This window comes from Parasteatoda tepidariorum, chromosome 6, assembly GCF_982258835.1.
Source record: "Parasteatoda tepidariorum strain Cologne lab strain chromosome 6, Ptep-v5.0, whole genome shotgun sequence".
Lineage (NCBI taxonomy): Eukaryota > Metazoa > Arthropoda > Arachnida > Araneae > Theridiidae > Parasteatoda > Parasteatoda tepidariorum.
In genome coordinates, this window is record NC_141760.1 from 88,336,709 (window position 1) to 88,361,901 (window position 25,193).

The 25,193-nt window shown below is 30.1% G+C and overlaps 1 protein-coding gene across 2 annotated transcripts; it reads left to right on the plus strand.

The window, feature by feature from the left end:
• The first annotated feature begins 5,155 nt into the window (after positions 1–5,155).
• LOC107443020 (cationic amino acid transporter 4) lies at positions 5,156–23,014 on the plus strand. 2 transcript variants are annotated; one of them, XM_087166158.1, is made up of 5 exons: positions 5,156–5,405; positions 11,038–12,614; positions 14,285–14,393; positions 16,170–16,338; positions 22,884–23,014. In XM_087166158.1, the coding sequence occupies exons 1-4, from the start codon at positions 5,363–5,365 to the stop codon at positions 16,325–16,327; spliced, it is 1,887 nt and encodes a 628-aa protein (XP_087022284.1). In that variant the 5' UTR covers positions 5,156–5,362; the 3' UTR covers positions 16,328–16,338; positions 22,884–23,014. The 2 variants fall into 2 exon arrangements, with proteins under 2 accessions (XP_087022284.1, XP_087022285.1); XM_087166159.1 differs by lacking the exon at positions 22,884–23,014 and having other exon boundaries at positions 16,170–16,342.
• Positions 23,015–25,193: the final 2,179 nt, after the last annotated feature.

Sequence of the window (25,193 nt, forward strand, 5' to 3'; positions counted from 1 at the left end):
TCTGATTATTAAATCAATAGTTATTCTAATTGTTTCGTTTTTCCCCCCGTTGTACAATCTCTTAATATTGGTAATTTGGTATAAACCAGAATATATAATGTAGCAAATATTCGTATTTTGTCTCAAAATGTAATTTTAAATTATATTTTTCATCCTAATTTCAGCGGGTTATTTAAAAACAAGACGAAAAGGTTAATTTCAAGATAATTATTAGAGATTAGATAATTATCAAGATTTCAGTTAACAACGAGAAATATCGTTGCATTCTTAAAATATCTGACATATTTTGTACTTAGATGCGTAATTAGAATAATTTTTAAAAGATCTTTTGGAAAACTAAGGTAAGATTTCGTTTTCTCTACAAATATTCGCTAGTAGCTGGATCAATAACTTCTTAATTCATCTAATTTACCTGAATATTTATTTATGTTGTAAATTTATGTCGCACTTGGGTTTTTATTTATTTATTTTTATACATGGATTTAAAAAACTATATAAAAGTCTGGGTGCAGAAAATCGAATCTTCCCCAAAAATTACTTGAAAGCAATAATCATTTAATATTTATCTATTACTACGACGGCAGCCCGATAATTTGGTATTGTATTTGGTATCGTCTATTATTCATTTTTTTAAAATTTAAATAATCATTTTAAAGGATATATATATATATATATATATATATATATATATATATATATATATATATATATATATATATATATATATATATATATATATATATATATATGTGTGTGTGTGTGTGTGTATGTGTGTTGGAACAGATTTTTTTTTTCAGATAACGTAAGTGACGTCATTCCTGCATATCATTACGGAATCTGTATATAAGACATGCATTGTTGAAAGCAGATCAATATACTAAATCAATATCAATATACCAAATGTGGAAACCTAACTCGGACATGACTTATAAATATTATATATACGCTGACAAAATCTCTTAGATTTGTTTTAAAATACTGACTATGCTTTGTAATGGGGCAAAATATCATATATAGAATGAATTAACACTGTAAATAATGAAAGAATGAAATGTTGGATGTGATATAGAGAAATAATGTACAGTAGATGTACAAATATGACAAACTTCTTTCTAGAGGTAAGAAATTTTACATTGGCTTAAAAATTCGATACATCTATACTATGTATAATTGGCACTACAATATATATGACAAATCCTACTTGGAAAAAGAGTGTGATGCGTTGACAAAATCATTATGATTTGCTTATAGGGGCAATAAGAGATAGAATGAATGAACCTATATGGTTAGTGAGAATGAAATGGATGAGAAGAAAGAGCATATTTTGTACTAGGGTCATACAATATTTGGACAAACTTCTCATTAGAAGTTAAACTTTTACTAGTTATTTATCTTATCAATATTTTTATGTAGTATTTTACTATATTTTATGTACTTGTATTTTATTGTATTTTCCATATATGTATTTACAAAATGTATCATGAGCAATTTGCTCATTACTAATTTTCTACTTACAATTTTAGATTTTCACCACCAGAAGGAAACACCTCAAGGACTCCATCTCATGATGAAGGGGTAAAGGGCCGCTCCGGCCTCAGGTACCCCGGCCAACCAACAAGACCAGACCAGCAGATGTCATTTCCCTATGTCAATTCACTATGTTGTTGTGCTCGGAGATGATGTACCACATTTGTTAAACTGTATTCTAGGTAATTTTTTTTAGTTGTTTGCTGCATCGAAATGGTACTGAATGTAATAAAAAATATCCAAAATCTAGAAATTTTATCATATGAGTTAACACGCTCACTAACTTTTGCGAATGCTCAGCCATATATGTAGATATATGTATATGTTGCTGTTTTCAACGTATATGTGGAAAATAATAAAGAGACAGAAACGAATTAATAAAAGGAGAGGTACTCGCAAAGAAAATTAAGAAGAAAATAAATTTTAATTAACTGCGCATAAGTTGCAATTACATATAACACATTAAATACAATAAAAATACAAGGAAAACAAGAAAAGACATATATATTTTTTAAAAAATAAAAATTATTAAAAAAATTGATAAATTTTTTAAAATATTAAAACAATTAAAAAGAAGAACTGAAATCCAGAAAGCAAAATAATGAAAAGACATTATCTCATTGTTAACTCACGCGATTATATACGTAAATTAGAGTGTTATTTAATATTATATTACTATAGCCAATAGTAATACAATATGAGAAAGCTCTCTCTGTATATATTATATATTATATATATTATATATTATATATATTATATATTATATATATTATATATTATATATATTATATATTATATATATTATATATATATATATATATATATATATATATATATATATATATATATATATATATATATATATATATATATATATATATATATATATATATATATATATATATATATATATATATATATATATATATATATATATATATATATATATATATATATATATATATATATATATATACACTGGTTATCATAAATTAAGGAAAAATCACAAAAATAGCGATAACTCTTTCAAAAGTAAGCCAAACCGTGCAAAATTTGCATATGTTGTCCACTAAGAGTAGCTGAGTAAAATTGCAATATGCAAATTAGTGGCGCTGCACTCGGCTTACGTCATCTGCCTGGAGCATAAAAGTCCAAGTTTGAGAGAAAGCACACAAATTTTACTGTGATTGCGACATTGAAAATCTGAGATAGCCAATTCGTAATAATGACCTCTAGGCATCATTTGCCTGAAGAACTACGATGGAGAGCCATCGGGAGACTAGAGGCAGGGCAGAGTCAATCAGAAGTGGCCAGATGGCTAAATGTGAGTCCATCTGTGGTTCATAGACTTTGGAGGCAATTTCAAACCACAGATTCGGCATCTAGGAGGTTCAGTCAAGGACGGCCAACTGTTACGACCAGTGCCGATGACCGATATTTGACATTAAGTGCACGCAGGAATAGAACCGCTACTCCGACACATCTTAGATCCTCTCTTGCTGCAGCCACCGGAAGGTTGGTGTCAACGTCAACTGTGCGCAGAAGGCTCCACGAAGGTGGTCTGTATGCGAGACGACCAGCCATTTGCGTGCCGCTCACATCACGCCATAGGAGAGACCGTTTGCAGTGGGCCCGACAACATGTCCACTGGACGTCAGATCAATGGAGGCCTGTTCTCTTTACGGATGAGTCCAGGTTTAGTCTAGAAAGTGACAGTAGACGTTATTTGATATGGAGAGAACCTGGGACCCGTTATCATCCATCAAACATCCGTGAAAGAGATGCATACGGAAGAGGCAGTGTCTGTGTTTGGGGAGGCATATCCTTAGGAGGGCGCACATACCTCCATGTCTTTCCAAGGGGAACCGTGAATGCTCAGGTTTATCGAGACAACATCCTTGATGCTTATGTGCGCCCATATGCCGGGGCAATTGGTGATTGCTTCCTGTTACAGGACGATAATGCAAGACCACACAGAGCTCGCATTGTTGATGATTATCTTCAACAGGAAACAATTACTCGCATGGAGTGGCCAGCTCGATCCCCGGACTTGAATCCTATCGAGCACGTTTGGGATGCTCTAGGGAGGCGTGTATCTGCCATCAATCCGCCCCCTCAGACCCTTGCCACGCTTGCAACTGCTTTACAAGAGCAATGGCTCTCACTTCCTATTGAACTGATAGACCGCATAATTGAAAGCATCACACATCGCTGTTTGTGCTGTATTGCTTCTAGAGGCAATCATATTCCATATTAAAGGTACTTTTTCTATTGCAAACCGATACTTCCAATTTGTTTATTTTATACATGTGCTAATTTCTATACTACTATTAATGTCTGATAATTTCTTTTTATGTTGTTTAATACCTTACTATGTGTTGTATATTGTGGGTAAGTTTCATAAAATTCCATGTGTAATTTCTTGAGTTATCGCGATTTTTGTGAATTTTCCTTAATTTATGATAACCAGTGTATATATATATATATATATATATATATATATATATATATATATATATATATGTATATAATAAATAAATAAATACAAGAAAACACGAAGAAAGTTAAGAAAAACAATAAGTTTCATTTATTGCGCTTAAGCTGCAAGTAAACAGAACTCATTAGATAAGTTCAAAATGAAGATAAGACAAAGAAAAATTATAGACATATGAAAAAAAAGGGGGGGGGAAATAATAAGTAAAAAAATAACAAACAACAGTTTAAAAAAAAAGAAGAAAAAAAAGGATGAAATTTTATTTAAAAAAACCGGAAAAAAAAGATATAATCTTTTCATCAGCCCACACGATAATATCCGCAAAACAGAGTGCTATCTGATATTGTATCAATAAAGCCAAAGCAAAATATATTAATACAATAGTGTGAGGAGCACTCAAAAAATTTTTTTACAAAAATTACAACAAATAAAATAGAACACAAAAAGTATATATAATATGAAAACAAAAGCGCAAATTGAGTGTAACTAGAGGGTTTTAAAGTGCCGTTCTTGCTGCACTGCTGAAGTGATTTGTTATTCTGTGCATTGATTTGTTAGTTGCCAAGGATGGGCCCGAAATGGATGTGCGCAAGGTAATATTATACTGGATAATTTTAAAAATTGACCATAAATAGTTTTAGAAAATAGATGTTTATTTAAGAAAAAATATAAAATAGAAAAGAGAAACATAAATTGCCTGTTTTGCAAATAATTTTAGCCACGGATTTGCACATGGAAAAATTGTATAAATTAATGAAGAAATTTTTAGTATTAAATTTTAATATTAAATATATATATATATATATATATATATATATATATATATATATATATATATATATATATATATATATATATATATATATATATATATATATATATATATATATATATATATATATATATATATATATATTTAAAGTAAAACTTTTTTTTAACCAGGTAGATACAGTGCTTAAAATTAAACCCAAGGCAATGATTTTTTTGTTTACCTTGAAAAAATAGCATTGAAAAACACCTTTAGACACTTTCTATTTGAAAGAATAGAACAGAGCTGCGTCATTTTATGTTTTTTTATCCTCACGATCATAAATATTTACCAATTGTTTTCGATTACAGTGCAACAGAGACAAATTTTTTTTCTTCGGAATTCAGAGGTAGTTCATGTAATAAGTCTCTCCCAATACTTATTTTAGTCTAATAAAATATTTATGTAGCACATGAATCTTAAACTATATTATTTCAATTGATACTAAACTGCTAAAATGGTCTTCTGCACAACTTATGCGTGATATTTTCTTGAATGCATAGGTTACTCAATAAAATACATTTATCAGAACGATGACTAAACAAACTTACGAAATGACTGAAACAGAGAAATCAGGTAATTAAACTATTTTGTATCTTTTTCATTCTATTGTATTTATTTATTCACCATCTGTTAGTTATTTGCATTGTAGGTCGTAACATATTTCCAATGTCGATCTTATTCATTGCTAAATTCTTTTTATCGACAATATTATCTTAATGCTATTGTTTTTATTAAGTATTATTTTCTAAGCATCTATTAAGATTTTTATAATTTTAAGAGTTTTGCAATTTAAAGACAATTTGCAAAATTTAAACTTTTTTTTCTACTTGTGCAATAAAGGCATATTAAATTTATAATGCTTAGCTATTTCATTCTATTACATCTATTTACGCATTATCTACAGCGTAGGTTGTAGTATTTCATTTCCTTAATTTTTAATTCCAACGTCAATTTATTCCAATTATTGATTTTTAATATCGATGTTATTCATTTCGAAAATCTTTTTATCGACAATATTATTATTATAATGCTACTGTTTTTATTAAGTGTTATTTTCTGAAAATGAATTATGATTTTTATGTTTTAACGAAGAGTTTCGCAATTTAAAGCAGTTTATAAAATTTTAACTTTTCCTACTTGTTTTATAAGAATTATCAAATTTATGATGCTTAGCTATTTTATTTATTATTTTAATGCTAAAATTTCCATTAAGAGTACTTTTCTAAACACGTATTATGATTTTCATAATATTTTAGCGAAACCTTTTGCAGTTTTAGGACAGCTATTTAAATTTTAGCGTTTTCTACTTATGCAATAAAGATATACCAGATTTAAGATACTTAGCAATTTCATATTAAAATGTTACTGTTGATCTATTCATTTTAAAATGCCTTCTGCAAAAAATAACATCATCATAAAACTAATGTTTTTGGCAGTTTTAATTTTCTAAGAATGTATTATAATTTTCATAATGTTTCAATTTTTTTACTTATTATTTAATATTATGAATTTACAATACTTAGATTTACATCTACATTTTACCTAACTTGTTAAAAATTTTAATAAACATAATTCTGAAACTTTAAATTAAGGATTGCGGTGTATCAAAATTATAAAAAAATTTTTTCAATAATTATAATGTAATCCCTGTCATTGCATTAATTATTAATTTAAGTGTTTAATTTTTTAAAAATCTTATTGCAATTACTTTTTACAGCTGTAAAGCTTATAAAATTAAATTCTCATCTATGGATACAGATGATTAAAAATTGATAAAATTCTGGTGATACATATTTAATAGAGTTTGTTTAAAGCTAATACGCATGTTAATAGCGATAACTAGTATTAGTCCGGTTCTACAGGCATCAATTAATGTGCTGATAAAAATACATCTCTAAGGTTTAAAATATAATTTCTGTTATTGATCAAAGTATTTCCTGGCGTTGTCTAAAATTTATAGACACCTTTTATAGTGCAAGGCAAATAGATTAGGTAAGGACCATTAAAACTGAACTGCTATTTATAGGATATTTTACTGACTTTTTACAGCTAGTCTTTATTAGAGTATTTGCGAAGGTTATTTTTATTACGATATACATTTTTATTATAGCTTCCTATAATTTGAAACCAAATTTAGAAGGAGAGAAAAATAGATTTGATATGCTTTGCTAGTAAAAAAAAAATGAAGAAGAAAATATATTACTTTACAGCATATAAACGGTATCAAAGTATGATTGAAAGAGACCATGAGTTATATTTCCTAGCAAGGTATACAAGCTAATTATGTTCTGTAATTATCACCCTCAGATAATGCACATTTTTAAAATCCTTTATTAAAAAAGTAAAAAGGTATGCGAGTTAAAGACCATAAATTAATATTTAATCGAGACAGAAATTAAAACCATATCGAAATCAGGCCAGTCACTAGTTAGGCAGGTGGAAGGGAGAACAAATTCAGTTTAATTATCCAATATAACTGATAGTGTTTCTAATCATCAATTTCGAATTCTTCTTTGTTTCCTTCGGCAATAAAATTACTTTTAATATTTTCATTCCGCCCTCCTTAATAGTGATATAATACATTTTGATAATGTTTTTGCTTTTGCTTCCTACTTTTAATTCGCGACTCCTCATGAGAAAATTTTTTAACATTTTTGACAAGAATTCTAAAAATATATATTAAGGCTGTACAGCACGGAGCAATTTGTATTTACAAAATATATTTGCTTTTGCAAAGCATTTGCTGTACATAACCCGTAACGCTAACCTTATCTCCTACCTCATATCGATATTGTGATTGGTAGGGAAATTTTCGCGCAAGCGCTGTGAAGTTCGAATGACGTTAGAGCTAAGGGAAACCACAACTCTTGGCAAAATTCTCGATTTCCATACTCCGTTTTTTGTTATTTTAAAAATGCTATTAAGTTTAATAGAAAAGATGATGATAATAGTAATAATTTAATAGATAATATTACATAAAATGCATTAATAATATTAATTTGGAGTCGGACATTTTGAGCATTTAAGGACTTTAGTTCTTATTTCTAACGCATCTGAAGGAGTATTAACCTATACATTATTTGGTTAAAGTTTTTTATGGTCTGATTTAATAAATAGGGAATATTTTATCCAGTGCTCCTAATTTTATGTTATCGATTCACCACTCTTATTGCATCTACATTCTTAGAATATTTCTTTAAAATAAATTTAATAAAATCTACTTAAATGCAAATTTATTATTGAAAAACGGTTTCAGAATTTAAAGAATGATTATAAATCAATTTTAGTGACGCTACAAATCCTGAACGTGATTAGAAGTTAGTCTCATTATTTCATATTTTCTAAGGTATTACGGGACATTTTATAAAACTATTGGTCTAAAGATTGGAACTTCACGTTTTATGACTAGATCTTAATAATTCGAGGGGGTGATCTTAAATAATCTAATTAATTAATGCAGACGATATTTTAAGTTTCGAAATCAGACACAATAACTTACTTTCTCTGAATAAACATTTTATTTTTGTTGATGGAATCGGATTTCTGACACCCAAAATATAGGGGGTCGCCGTTATCTTGGTAATATGGTCCCAATAGTTTGGTCAGGAGAACGGTTTAAAGTTTGGTATTCTAATTGTTGTTATGAATATTATTGTTATGTAAAATTTCCTACTTTAAAATGACATAAAAATTGTAAACCTTACATTTCAAAATTTTTTCGACTCCCTTTCCTTCGACATTTTTTCGACTGTTTAAAAAAAAATTGAAAATAATAAATATTTACAATATGTTATTTTTTTCATGGAATAATCTTTGAACAAATGAATTTTATAAGTGTAAATATTCCTGCCTTTAAAAGTTTAACCCCATTACACAGAATAATTGGTGCTTTTCTTTTCTTAAATATTTTAATTAATGATACTTTGCCTTACTTTCAAAAAAAATTTATTCCAGTTTAATTATATATAAGGAAACATATATGATCATTATTTGTAGTTTTCATTACTTTGAGGAAAAAATTAAATTGTTTCACAAATATTTAAAACAAATTGAGATTGTGATTTGATTTTGAATTGATAGAACTAATCTAATATCCAATAATGGGGTGCTTTTTTTGACATTTAATATTTACTTAACAAATTTTTTTCTCGACTGAAAAATAGAATTTTTCGTATATAATAATAATAATATAATATAATACATCTAATAATAATAATAATAACAATAATAATAACAATAATATAATATGATACATGTAATAATAATAATAATAACAATAATATAATACTATAATAATATAAATCTAATAATAATAGGAAATAATAATAACATAATATAATATAATAATAATATGAAATAATAGTAATGTAATATAATATAATAATAATAGGAAATAATAGTAATATAATATAACAATAATATTATTATTATTATTTCCTATTACACTGAAATATCAATTCACGATCCCTAATGTACATACTTGTCTGACTTAATTTTTGACAAGGATTACTATCAAATTTTCAAAGTAAAATTAGTTTGTAAATCAAGAATATGAGTAGCACAGCGATAACATAAAGAGAAACTTATTGAACGAGGCTTTACAAAACGGAAGCTGATAGAAATTATACATGTTAAAATCATTTATTAATACAGTTCACAGAGATTTAGAAAATATATATATAATTATCCTTATTACACGAAAAAATATAATTATCCTTAAAAACATCCACATCTGTTTTAACAACGAACAACAAATTATTTAATAAAATCATAACAAAATATAACAGCAACAAAGTCTTGCCGACTAATTCACAATTACAAACTCTAAACTTCGGGCGATAAAAAAGAGCGCGCCAACACATAACATAACATAACACATACATAAACATAACATGTCTTCTGAAGAGAAAATAATACTCATTTTGTGTGAATGAGTGAGAATTAGGTGTAAGCTATTTCTATTATAAGTTTAAATCGTATATGAACACTCGCTTTGGTGTTAGCTCGTAATAAATTGTTTTTACCCACATTTGTTTAGGTTATTCGACATCATATTCAGAAAGATATTATTTCTCAGTTTTTACAGTAGGTTTAACATTCTTCTTTTATATTGTTCATAAAGAAGCACAGTGTAGTAACATTTAAAGGGATCACGATAGTAAAATTTTCAAAAAAAAAATCTTTTTTTTTTTTTTCAGAATGCATGTTTGAAAGCATTTTACTTAAATAAAACAATTCAACAGACAATTCATATAAATAAAGGAGAAACAGTACATTTTGTAGTTATACGAATTTAAATGAAGCATTCTGAAACTTTAAATGGAGGTATTCAAATCTAGTTGGATCTCAAGCCTATTATGAACAGTATTAATCTGGTACGAAATTTGTACACATTGCGTCCGAAAAATATCCTCAAGTAATCACTCTCCTGTCACTTTTCATTGTTTTATTGTGTTGTTTTTGTTTGGCATATTATGTACGGGTCTAAAAATTGTTTTTTTTCCTATTGCATGAGATTATTAATCAGAGCTTGGATAATTTCGCTTCCCTGATTTCAAATCTGCAATTTATTTCTCGCTCCAAGCTACAATTTTTTAATGACATTTTTTAATGACATATGTTACAGAGGGTTGGATAAATGCTGCGACAAACTTCTAAGGAAGTAAATGCATATCATCAGGATAAAAATTGCATGGGAACGAATGCCTGGAATCATCATCATACACCGTTGGGAACGCTTTTCTATTATGAACTTCGCGTGCTTCAGAATTCACTGTCTGTTAATCACTATTTCTTTGTGTGTTTTTAAACAGGTTGTAATAGGGAGGAGCCTCTAGCCGAGCACGACATTTCCAGGCATGGGTTCCCATGCAGTTTTAATCCTGGTGATACGATTTCCTCTAGAAGTTTGTCGTAACATTAACGTGACCCCTTGTTATATAAAACGTTTTTAAAATATTACATTGCGGCAAAAAATTAACTAAAAATGTCCTTAAAAAATTTCAGCTTTAGGAGCAAAACTAATTTCAGATTTGAAATCCCACCACAGAATTAGATAAAATCAAGTAGTTAAATAAATGTAACGCAAAATTTGTTATCCTGCGTCATATTATGCGAGTTTAAATAAAATTGTAAGTGATGTTCCCCTTTTTATTTATAAAATTTAAATTATTAAGTACTAATTTCATTTACTTTTCGTTCTTAGATGTGTTATCAACTAATAAAAAAGTACCAAAAAAGATTAGAACCTTCACATCAAAGCTTATGAGAAAAAAATGTATTTATATGGATATTCTGGAAACAAATTTGCGCCGATGTCTCAATACAGTGGATATCACTCTTCTGGCCGTTGGTCACATGGTTGGTTCTGGAGTTTATGTTCTTACAGCTACCGTGTCCAAAAACATTGCAGGTCCAGCAATAATCTTAGCCTTCTTGCTCAGTGGATTTGCATCATTTTTATCTGCCTTATGTTACGCTGAACTTGGAGTAAGGTATCCCAGATCTGGATCAGCATATTCATATACATATTTATCCCTTGGAGAATTGTGGGCATTCCTAGTAGGTTGGAACGTTGCACTGGAACACATAATTGGAGCAGCAGCTGTAGCCAGATCATGCAGTGCTTACATAGACTCTTTAACTGGAGGTCGCATCAAAAATGGAACAATGGCGCTTGTGGGAGAAATTCACCAACCATATATGGCGGAATACATGGATTTTCTAGCATTAGGAATTTTGATTTTGTTTGTTGTATGCCTTTCCTTTGGGATTCGAATGACCTCACATTTGAATAATGTATTTACATTTGTTAACCTGAGTGTTATACTAACTATAATCTGTGTAGGGGCATATTTTGCTGATATAAAGAACTGGACAAACCCAGAAACTAAAGGATTCATGCCGTTTGGATTCTCTGGAGTTCTTGCTGCAGCTGCCTCATGCTTCTATGCTTACGTAGGATTCGACTCCATAGCCGCAGCTGGGGAAGAAGTGAGAGATCCTCAGCGATCAATCCCTAGAGCGACCATGCTTTCCATGGGTATTGCGACATTTGCTTATATTGGCGTATCTTCCGTACTAACACTTATGGTCAATTATCGAGATATTGCTGAAGATTCTGGCTTGCCAGATGCTTTAGATTATCATGGTGCTCACTGGGCAAAAATAGTTGTCATACTAGGAGCTGTTAGTGGTATGGCAACTGCGATTATTGGAAGTCTTTTTGCATTAACTAGAATTGTATATGCTATGGCAGACGACGGATTGTTGTTCAGCTTTTGTGCAATTGTTAATAAAAAAACTAAAATACCTTTAAAAGCAATGTACATTTTTTCGTCTCTGTCTGGCATCCTCACACTCATTTTTGATATAAACAGTTTGGTGGAAATGCTTTCAATTGGCACTTTGTTCGCTTATCTAATTGTTAGTGCGTCAGTAATAGTTATACGATATAGACCAGACACTAGCGGAGAGATATCCTCAACTGACCGTGATGGTAAAGAATTTCATGTTCAAGATCGAGCAGGACAGTTAAAAGAACGTTTTAAGGGACTGAAAAATTACATTGACTGTCAACCAGGAAGACTCGTTGTCATGAGCTTGATAAATTACGTGGTGTTCACATTTCTGCTGTGCGGATTCGTGAGGATATTTTATGTCAAAATAGTTAAAGGTGTGTGGTGGTCTATTACAATTGTAGTCATTCTACTCTGTGGTTTCGTGTTATCTTTCATCCCTATATTACTGAATATGCAGTCTTCAATGCATATTAATTATAAGGTAAGATATTGTAATATTTTAATATTTAATTACAGTAAAATTTTCCTCTTGAACCAGCCAGATTGCCCCTTTTTAAGTGAAAATTCGATTATTACATCAGAAATTGTTCAAAAGGATTATTTTTTAAATCTTTTTTTATAATCGCACCTTAGAACATACACTTCACTTGTATTGTGTTCAGTAATCACCTTTAACCAGCCTATTCATTACCTGTTTCATCGTTTTCTGGGACCTATTTTATGCTGATTAAATTTATGGTTAAATAAGATCTATAAACTTCTGCTGGAGGAATTTTTGTAAGCTGCGTATTCAAAAATGGATATCTATATCCCTCTTCAGTATAGTGTTAATTCATATTTTTTGAGTTCCTTCGAGAAATGAATTGAAAAAAATGCCTGCATTTAAGATTACGAGTGAATAAAGCGTGATGAGTGAAGTTTCTTAACTGTTTCGTTAACTGTATGGGAAGCGAACGCACCTCAAAACTGGTGTTTTAGATTTGGAACAAAGTTTTTACGTTTTGTCAATAAAGCTCGGGAAATAGTAAACTTTTACGCACCACAAAATGCGATTGCGCATTGTACATTAATTAAAGAAAAAAAAATTATGAAAACGACCGATTTTTTTCTTCTTTTCAGAATAAACAAAAAACGGACAACTTCTTTTCTTTACTGCGATTTTAAAATTGTTACTTCTAATATATATATAAGGTGATACAAAACTAATTTTAACAACTGTAACAGGTGATAATAATTGTCGAAATAAAGACATTTCAACAGTGGATCCCTGGTTCTCACCATATACGAAAATATGATCTATGTGGAGCCTGGAACGAAACAGACCCTGCAATGTCCGAGAAATTGACCACTGTGGCAGGGAGAGTTTGATAGTATAGGCAGATTGAACATGTTGGATTTGGCACATGCATACATGCTTTTGAAAGAGGCCATGAGATTCGGTGTAAGAAAAAAAAACAATAATTTCTCTGAAGTGTGAAGAAACTTTTGGGTAATCATAGTCAAAGGGGAATTACATGTACAGTATACTCTCAATATCGTAAAGTTGAAGGGGGCTAAAGAAATTTCGAGTTTTTGAAATAAACAAGTTCAAAACTAAATACGTTCTAAAAAGTATAAAAATATATTCTAAGACATTACTCTAAAAAATAGTCATGATACATGAGAATAACTACTAACAAATATATTTATATTGATAGTTGACTATAAATCTAAATACAAGAATGATAGTTTTATTCTTAATAATAAATTTAATAGTAAGTTACGGTAAGTTTAATTTTAATAGTAAGACGCAAATAATTATGCATTAAATAGAAAAGAATTGGTTTACAATAAATTTACATTGTGATTTTTTCCAAAAAAATTCATTTTCTATTTCGAAACTAAAATTTGTCTTAGCAAGGTTTTGAGAAGAAACTCTTCGACATTGGAATTCAAATTAACATATAATGCCAAGGGGAAAAATATTTTTTCGACAAAAAAAGTTTTTCGAGATATCGAAGTTCGAGTTATCGAGAGTATACTGTCTATGCATATGAACCGTTTTAATTTTTTTAACGATCATTTTCTTTCTTCACTCCTTTTTAAAAGAGTATAAGCCTCTTAAGTCATTACAAATCTCTTAAAGATTCATAATATAAATGCTTATTGCAGGTACCACTTGTTCCATTGACACCAGCTTTGAGCATATTTATCAACATCGTTCTTTTAGTTAATCTTCAAGCAGTGACATGGTTAAGATTGTTAGTGTGGGTTATAGTAGGTAAGTGGAGCTCTATTTTTTAATCAGTTAAAAAATTTGATTCCGTGAATTTTAGTTTCTAAAATTTATTTCTCATATGGCTAAAATATAATGATTAGATATTAATATTAAATTAGGTATTAATACTGCTTATTTCAATAATTTGAGACAGTATGTAATAAATTAGAAAAAACTATCAGGGCATTGTTACAGGACTTGAATCAGTTCTGAAACTGAAAACAAAATAAATAAAAAAAAATCAAATCTGTTAGACGGAAGGGGATGGCATAAAATAAACCTGATTTTTAAAAAAAAAATTATTAGATAGTGTTTAGAATTTCCAAAGTTTATATTTGGTTAGTCTCAGCGATTAGATATGAAGTATTAACTATCTGAACTTCATCATTTTATTAGACACTTTACCATGGAAGTATTTTCATTTAATTGTTATTTGAGTAAAATTAAATAGAAAATTTTATTGCTAAAAATTATTGCAATTTAATATTTGCTAATTTTATTGCAGTGATTAGAAATGGTAGACAATTTTTCATTACTTAAAGCACAAGTTCGAAAAGAAATAAATCTCAGTAGTTACACATTAACATAATTAAAAGATAAAAAAAATCTTCAATGATTGTAGAAAAAACTGAACTTGAAGAAAAGAATCTTCATATAAATTTTTTAATTTGCAGCAATAGTAATTCAAAGTTGACTGCATTCAAAGTACAAAATTATCCATAAAAATACGAAAGCCAAATCTTTAATAAAATTTGTTCTGTCAAAAATTTTGAAATGTCTATCAAATTTCAGAATAAAACATTTTAAGGTAATTAATTAGTTTCGGAGATTTAAAAATATTAAAATATAATACTTTCATTGAAAAAAAAAATACGCCGGAATAAATTTCAAAGATAAGAAAATAAGAAGTGGATGGAAATTTCCTTAAGCAAATTTCGCTTTACTTTTGCATCAAAATTAAGCAAAATAATGTAAAAAAAATTCTAAAGGCATTGTATGAGTATTAAAGACAATAAGGAATGCTTCTAAGTAAAATAGAAAGAAAAAAAACCCCGAGAAAGTAAAAATTACGAGATTAATGTTATGCTTCAGTCAATTTGAATTTTTTTCTTCTTCCGGTTATTCCAATGTATTCAGAATAATACTCGTAACTGCAATTAAGAGAAAAATCCGTGTCTCTATACCATATTTTGATTTAAAAATAATAATTTTTATTTTTATGACCAAAGGAAAATATTAAATAGTAACTGTTTTAAAATTGTGTTACGTTATTTTTTGACCAATGTTAGCTGTTCCACCAAACGCAAAATAAGAAAAAAAAATCTGTCATTATTCTTTCACCTGTCACAAACACCGAACAGTAAATATTTTAAATAATTACTGTTTGATTTGTCACAAAAGTCGAAAAACTAATGCTTAATTGTTATATTTTGACGTGCCACAATCTCATAATCAGAAAACAAATGTAATAGTTAGTTGTGTATGCTATCATTCTGTTATTGCTTTTTTAACAGTCGAAATATATCCTTTTTACATAAAACTATCAAAATATATTCCTTTCACGCAAAACTGTCAAAATATATCCTTTAAACGTAAAACTGTCAGAACATATCCCTTTTTAAGTAAAACTGTCAAAATATGTCATTTTTAGTGTAACACGCTGCTAAACTAAATATAATATTTCTTTCATTATTTGTATTATAAATTATGATTTTTTTTATAACCATTTGAATGAAATGTTTTATCATTTTACTTAATTTATCACTTCAATTTTTACAGGTTTGTTCATATACTTTGGATACGGTATTGGACACAGCAAAATTGATAATTCTTCTCCAAAATCAGTCACATTACACTCCTCACAAGCAGTAGCGTATAATTCATCTGAAACTGACATAACTTTTGAAGTTAGCCCAGAAGAAAAAATCAGAAACTAGGCATAAATATTATATTGATACGAAGTTCCCTAGTACATTGCATTGTTTAAGATCTAATGATTATTCCATAACCTGTATTCACACGTGGATCCCTATATTAGCTAATCTAAATTAATTTAATTAATATGAAAACAACAAATCTACAAATTATAATTAATGTTTAATCCTGAATATTTAAATACACATCTTGATTATTACTAAACAATTAATCTCTAACTATATCAATACTACAAATTAGAATATAATTTAAAAGAAGCCAACATACCCCTGCACCTTTCTCCCTCACACGCCAGCTTCCTTCCTTCAGTTTGCTCCGCTTCCAACTGCCGGACGCTCCACAAGATTCTTCACCATTTCAGGGCAACCCTTCAAAGTCCTTCTGATTGGATGATGAAGAAGGGGCTGCCCTATTGGCACCTATCGCTCATTTGGTGAAGTCGCCCGCCGTAACATCCCTCCGCCGCTAAATTCTACTTTGTGAGGGAGATTGGTGTCAAGAGGCAGTTGCTTAAAGTCCAATCAGATGATCTGTCAGGATCGGAGTCTGGATCACATGGATCGGAGGCTGAGGATGCTGCTCTTAAATAATGGATGAAGATTGACAGGCTCACACTGGAACAGTATCGAAGAATAGCATTCATATGAACGTAGATGGTCGAAGTCTGGATCGGAGTCTGGATCACATGGATCGGAGGCTGAGGATGCTGCTCTTAAGTAATGGATGAAGATTAACAGGCTAACACTGGAAGTGACGAAGAATCATCTGTCCTCCAAACTGGAACAACTGATGTCGTACATGGAAAGTCAGCACAGGAGCCACGGGTGTCATGGTTGAATGATGATCGGGGATCTGAAATGTTTGGCAGAATCAACTCTTTGGAAGGAACAATTGTTTATTTATTTTTTGGAGGGAGATAAGGATACAGAGGGTCTGTGGCTATTTACTTATTAAGAATAAAAAATTTAATGTAAATAATCAATTAAAAAAAATTTTTTTTTTTTTGTATATCTATATATACATTTATTTTACAATTTAGCTTGTCTGAAAAAAAAAAACAATTTGCAAACTTAATATTTTTCTCACGGGCCCTTGTGAAAAAAAAAATTCTTTTTTTTTGAATTCCCTAACTGCACGCCAGCATACAATTAAGAAAAAACAAATGTTAACAAATAATTTTTTTTTTTTTTTTACAAATTATAAACTTTATTCTGTTGGTAAAGATGAATTCCTAAAAACTCTTGTTCTGAAATTATATTTACGATTTGCATTAATCTTAGTAGGTTTATTCTCATTATTCTTCGGCTGCAAATGCAATTTAATAAATTTATCTTGTTCTGTAGGATCCTCATCTTGTTGAGTAAGGTGCAAATAACTAAACCTTTTAATGAATGGAATCATCCTATGGACATGAGTAGATATGACTTTCCTTGGATTATTAACGAGCATTAATTTATAATTTACTTTTGAAATCCTGTCTACAACTCTATATGGACCGGAAAATTTTGGTTTTAATTTTGCTGATAATTTACTTGTAGTGTTAGGTGTTTTCAAAAAACAAAGAGAACCAATTCTGAAATTTATTTTTTTAGTATCAATGTTTTTTTCACTGAGACGTATATGTTTTTTTTCTTGCTCTAACAAGTTTGTTAATGTTTTGGAAAAAACTTCATTCAAATTTAAAATTAACTGTTGTAGATATTCGGTTTCTGATTGAAATTTATTAGTAGAATCTTTAATGCAATATGGTAATCTCATATCTCTACCATGTTCAAGGAAAAAAGGAGATGTATGTGTCGCCTCATGAGTCGAAGAGTTCAACGACATCATGACATGTGGAAGCAATTGGTCCCATTCTGGGTTTTCGTCACAGAGCGCTGCTAGGATATTTGCAATCGAATAATTTGGGCGTTCTACCCTGCCGTTAACAAAGGCACTGTATGCTGAAATGTGTCTCCTCTCGATTGAATTTATTTTACAAAAATCAGAAAATTCCTTACTCTTAAAATATTTAGCGTTATCAGTAATCATTACTTCAGGGCAACCTTTCAATGCAATAAAATTATCGAAAATAGCTTTACTAATAGACTCTGATTTCGTATCCGACAGTGATACCAGATGGATATATTTAGTGAAAGCATCGATAATGGATAAGACATATTTATTTCCTTTCGATGTTGTTTTTAATGGTCCGAATATGTCGACATGGCAACATTCCCCTGGAAATTTACTTTGGGTAAATGGTTGGTGTGGAGGTTTGTTTATATTAAAGGCACTGCGTCTGGATAAACAAATTTCGCACGAATTGATAAAATTTTTCGTATCGCAGTACATTTTAGACCAGAAAAATTTTTCTCGTAACCTATGATAGGTTTTGAAAAACCTCAAGTGACCTCCGTAGTCATTATGAATTGCTTTGAGAATTGTGGATTTTAAGGAATGTGGAATACAAATTTGCTTAATTAAAGAAGTTCGAGGGGATTTGGAGTGTCTTTTACTCAAATGCATAAGCAACCCTTCCTCGGAAATAAAATAAGAATCATCGTTATTAGTGTTGTTATTAATTTTTGAAATAATTGTTTTCAATTTTGGGTCCTGATTTTGTAAAGTTATAATGGTTTCGGAATTGGGAAAGCAGATAGAATTAGTATTTATTGACCGAGACAAATGATCTGCTACTGGATTCATCGTACCTTTTACATATCTTATCTCATAATTAAACTCTTCTAGTGCTAATTTCCAGCGTAAAATTTTCGCGGATGGATTTTTGTTAGAGAGAAAGCCTAACAACGGTTTGTGATCTGTATAAATCAAAAATTTCTTTTTACCTATTAAAAATGCTCTAAAAAATTGAAGGGCACAGTATATTGCATAGAATTCAAGCACAGTTGCACTATATTTTGATTGAGTCGGATTAAGTTTTTTTGAATAGAAATAAATCGGTTTTATTTCACCTGAAGGATAGATTTGCTCTAAAACAGCTCCAATTCCTTTTTCAGAAGAATCTGTGGTAATTTGCATTTCTAAGTTGAAATCCGGGAGAGCTAAACAAGGTGGTTTCAAAATTGCGTTTTTTATGTCTTCAAAAGCGGCTTGAACAGTAGGAGACCATTCAAATTTTACGTCTTTGCGTAACAAATTCGTAAGAGCATGTGCTCTGGCTGAAAAATTTTTTACATATCTCCTATAAAATCCGCAACATGCTAAAAATGATTTAACTTCTTTTACATTTTTCGGAACTGGGAAATCATTAATTTTGACCGTTTTATCTTTATCAACCGAAATTCCGTCGGAGGAAACAATAAAGCCTAAGAATTTACATGTTTTGGTTAAAAATTGACATTTAGCAGGAGAAAACTTCAAATTATACTTTTCGAAACGGCCTAAAATTTCATTTAATATTACTAAGTGCTCCTCTATTGTTTCGGAAAAAATTATTACATCATCGATGTAAACAAGCGCTCCTTTATGTAATAAGTCACCGAGAATTTCTTGAGCAATAGATTGAAAAGATTTGGGGCTATTTTTAAGTCCAAAACATAATCTATTAAAATGGAATTTTTTTCCATCTGGACCAGTAAAGGCTGTTTTGTGCCGATCTCTTGGATCTAAGGGCTGCTGATTGAATGCCGAACGCATATCTAGCGCCGAAAAGTAAGTTTTATTTGATAATTCACATAAAATATCATCCAGGGATGGGATTAAAAAATCTTCTGTTAACGTTACTTCGTTTAAACGTCTGAAATCGAGGACGAGTCGCCATTTATTTTTTTGTCTAACGAAAAGCGTGGGTGCATTATATTGCGAGTCAGAAGGTGATATAATTTTAGCATCTAATAAATCATTAATTTGCTTACGCATTTCATCTCGCAATTGATAAGGTACTTTATATATAGGGCATTTAATTGGATTCTCATGCTCTAATATTATTCTATGAGGTTGAGTTTTAGCTCCAGTTAATTCCTTTGTAGATCTTGCGAACGCGTTAGCATGTTGTAGTAAGACCTTAACTAATCGTTGTTTTAAATTTTTGTCTAATTCGGGAAATTTAAAGTCTTTCTCGGAAAGAGGAGGAAGGGGATCACTAGAAATAGGTATTTCAGTTACGGGAAATTCCTCCATTGAGTTTACGATGCCTAAAGTCATATGCTTATTTAATTCAAAAGCATTGTTGGTAGTATTTCTAATCATTAACTTAAGATCTTTTGTCTTAGAATTAGTTGTTGTTACAGTAGGTAATACATTAATTCCACGTTTATCTAATTTATTTAAAGGAGAAATTAAAATATCGACATTGTTAGCTGGTATCATAGGTAATGTAACATCTAATATTTTTAAAGAGTTAGGTGGAAGAATAGTCTTTTTCTTTAGTTTTAACCGCGTAGCATTAGAATCAAAATTATAAATATGATGCGAAACTAGATCTATGATCGGAACCTTAATATCTAATACTTGTAAGCATGAATTTTTTGTATCTAAGATAGCTTGGGTTTGCTTAAAAAATCCAAAGCCCAAAATAGTTTGGTAGGCTGATGTTAATATATCACGTGTAATATAAAACAAATGAGAAAATGTATGGTTTTCAATTTTAAATTTAATTACGTAAGCTTTTGAAATTTCTAAAGTATCCCCGTTTACTGCTTTAATATTAATATCTTTATCAACGCATTCTTCAATTTGAGTTTTATCGAGTTTATCAAAAATTTGTGGAGACATTATTGATACACTAGCACCTGAATCTATTAAAGAAAAAAATTCCAAATCTCCACAGTGAAGTTTTATCAAAGGCAAGGATATTTTTCTACTACTATTTTCTATTTCTTGAATTAATTTCTCCGGGGCCTCCCGTTCCAACCTCGAGCTCTTGTTGAGAAGCCCCCCCTTTCGTTTCCCTGTCCTCTGGGTCTTCTATCTGGGTGTCGAATTTGATTTTGAAACAACATGGGGCATTCTCTTTTGAAATGCCCAAAATTTTTACAAAGAAAACACTGTATTCTAAATCTATCGTTATGATCTCTATAACTTCTCCGATCGGTTTGGTAATTATGCACCCTGTGTTCAACAGAATTTGAACATGCTGCCTGTTCAGCTAATTTATCAACTTTTAAATTCAATGCGGATATTTGATCAACCAAAAGATTAATAACGGACCCTTGGACAGCAGCCTGGTCAACTTTGTTATTAACTCGCGACTGCGCAACCATTGAATCGTTAAGCTCCTCTGTTAGAGCTATCTCTATCGCTTGTGAAAAACTTGTCGGTCCTTTAGATAAAACAGCTCGCTGAATTCCCTCTTTCAAACCGCTGGTGAAACGAGCTTGAATCATCCTATCGTGAGCTTCTAAAACTTCACGCGAGTGTTCAACCGGCGACAATATGCCGACCGCTAATTTCCTAATTCTGGATGCATAAGTTTGAACCGATTCTAAATCCTCTTGTTTGCATTGAGCAAAATTTTGCAAATTTGTAGCTAAGGGTATTTTCTTTGAAAACCTTTGGATTAAAAGATTACTGAACATATCAAAATCATTTGTGGTGTTAATTTCCCTATCTATCTCTAGATGATTAGCAGCTGAATCTCTAAGTTTTAATTTGGCTATAATTATTTTTTCTTGATTTGTCCATTGACTTAGAAGAGCTATCTGATTTAATTTGTTTATAAATTCCCTAACAGATAACTCATCACTATCGCCGCGATATTCAGGCAATAAGTTTAAAAATTCTGAATTATTAAGGCGAACATTATTTGCTCTAACTTCCACATGTTCTGGTGAACGTTGACGTCTTCTACTCATGATGGTTTAATATTTTAATTACTAAATGCTAAAATTACACTAGTCGGTGAATCGGCACGTGGCAAGACTTAGATAAAAAAAAATTGGCGTAGCAGCTAAGTTAATCCCTACCTCTCGATATAAAAAAAAATAAAAAGAAATAAATATAAATTTTGAACAAATATACATAGTTTAACGAAATTAATTATTAGTATATGGAAAAGTACTCATAGATATAACTGGATTGTTAAGATTGAATCCACGTGTCGAAATTAAATTTATTTTTTAAAGTTTCCTAGCATTTTAAATTTTTAAAAAAAAAATTCCGTGTTTGGTCACGGCGCCAATGATACGAAGTTCCCTAGTACATTGCATTGTTTAAGATCTAATGATTATTCCATAACCTGTATTCACACGTGGATCCCTATATTAGCTAATCTAAATTAATTTAATTAATATGAAAACAACAAATCTACAAATTATAATTAATGTTTAATCCTGAATATTTAAATACACATCTTGATTATTACTAAACAATTAATCTCTAACTATATCAATACTACAAATTAGAATATAATTTAAAAGAAGCCAACATACCCCTGCACCTTTCTCCCTCACACGCCAGCTTCCTTCCTTCAGTTTGCTCCGCTTCCAACTGCCGGACGCTCCACAAGATTCTTCACCATTTCAGGGCAACCCTTCAAAGTCCTTCTGATTGGATGATGAAGAAGGGGCTGCCCTATTGGCACCTATCGCTCATTTGGTGAAGTCGCCCGCCGTAACAATATAATAAATATCTTCTTATGATATAAAGTTTTCCAAAATAACGGGTTTTTGGACATCTGATAGTGATTTCATACTTGAAATTAAAAAGGGATATCCGTAAACAAACTTAAATTCTTGATGAAAAGTCTCATAACAATGTTTTGGATCTTATATTTTTTTGAGCTTTTGATGATTACATGAGCATTTGAAGTTAGAAAGAAAAAACCACGAACTAGACAAAATTCTTTGTTAACAAAAGACTTTTAAGAGTATTTCAGATTTCATAAATTTTTCAACGTCAATTGATTATATATGCATTTGAAGTTTTATTTTATTTTATTTTATAACCTTCGTTGAACAGCCAACCCAATTTTGGGTTTACGACTACTAATGTTCAACACCGTAGAATTGTAATTTTGAAACAAGCCAGAAGACAAGGAAATTCTTGGATCAGTATCCCCAGAGGTATGGTTTGTTATAGGAACATGGAGGACTTTATGACTCGACAGATTTAACGTGCTTCGGTCACCATTTACTACTCGGGGAGTCTTGGGCAGACGGGGATCGAACCCACGCCCTCTTGGACACGGGTCCGGTGCCCTACCAACCAGACTATCCCTGGACGTCAAAGGATTACATATGTATTTGAAGTTGGAAAGAAAAATCCAGGAAATTCCTTTGTTAACAAACATTTCTTGGAATATTCACAATTTGATGCTATTAAAAATGACTGATATTGATTTTATACTTTAAGTTAGAAGGAAAAAATTGAAAACTAGACACTAACTAAACTTCTAACTAAACTTCTTTGCTAATAAAAATCTCATTGAAGTGTTTCGGATTAAATACTTTTCTTTGGATATTTGAAATCTTTTAAGTTAGAAAGAGAAATTATGAGCCTAGTAAAAGTTTACTTGGATTATTCCAAAATATTATGCTTTTTGGGCATCTGAACAGTTATTCCACATTCGAAATTAAATGTTAGTAATAGAAATCCGTGAATTAGATGCAATTCTTTTAGAAGAATACTAAGTTTCATATTTTTTTTAGCAGTTCAGTTTCAACCTGTTAGCATATGAAGCAGTATGGAACATAAATTGTTTTTTTTTCTTCTTTTTTTTCAGTGAAAAGAAGAAGTAATTTTCAGCAAGACATTTTTAAATAAAATTCTCTGTAATTTCAGATTTATTGTGGTGGAACACTTATTTTACCGTAATTTATTGAATATAATCAAGAGTTAAAGGTCAACCGAGTTCATTTTTTTACATTCTTAAGAAGTGCATTTCGATAAAAAGGAATAATAAGAAATAATTATTTTATACTTTTGACATTTAAGTTTTTTTTTGGGGGGGGGGGGGGTTGAGGAATTGTGACTGTTTGGAGCAAGGGACAGGGAAGGGGTAACAAGAAGAGTGACATAACACATTTTGGTTAAAATAAAACAATTAAAATCAACAGATTAAATATTTTTATATAATCTGTTTTATATTTTTTTCTTGATATTTTTCATCAAGGTAAGAACAATTCTAATCATTATTGTTTTTATGATAGTTAATATGATTAAAACACGTAGTAAAAGTTAAATAAAATCTGAAATATGATCTGTAACATGTGCTTTGCTTCTGAACTTCTTGTATATATTTATACAATATGTAGCTTGAGGCGTAGCAAGGGGTATGGGGAAGTGTGAGACTTAGCGACAAATGGAAGGCAGGAAAACAGAAATATTGAAAAAAAAAAAAAAAAAAAAACCTGAAGTCATGTGCGGCTTGACTCTTATCTCATTTTTGCATCATCATCGATTTTAGCGACACTTTTGCTAACTATATGGAGTGACAAGTACAAAATGATAAAAAAATTAAAAATGTTTTATGAATATATTTTAGGATATGTATATATTTTTAGAAATTTTGTTACCAGTCCTTTGACTTGATAGGAATATTAAAATTATATTTCAAACCGGAAAATTATTAAAAAAATCAATAAATTGTTCTGGAAATGACCCTTTTATAATTATTAGTAAACAAAAGAGATCAATGCCTATAACCAAAATAGACAATAGTATACATTTAAGTTAAGCTACCAAGATTTCTTTTACCCACCTCAAATCATATATGCATCATCATCGATTATTTTGCGACACCTCTGTTAACTATATAGAGTGGCAAGTACAAAAAGAAAAAAGAAAAACGTTTTATAAATATAGTTTAGTAGATCTATATGTTTTTCGAAATGTTGGCACCTGGTCTTTGACTTAATAGTAATACAAAAGTTCTCTTTTGAACCAAAAAATAATCATTAAAATGTCCGTCAAATGACCAACGCAAGC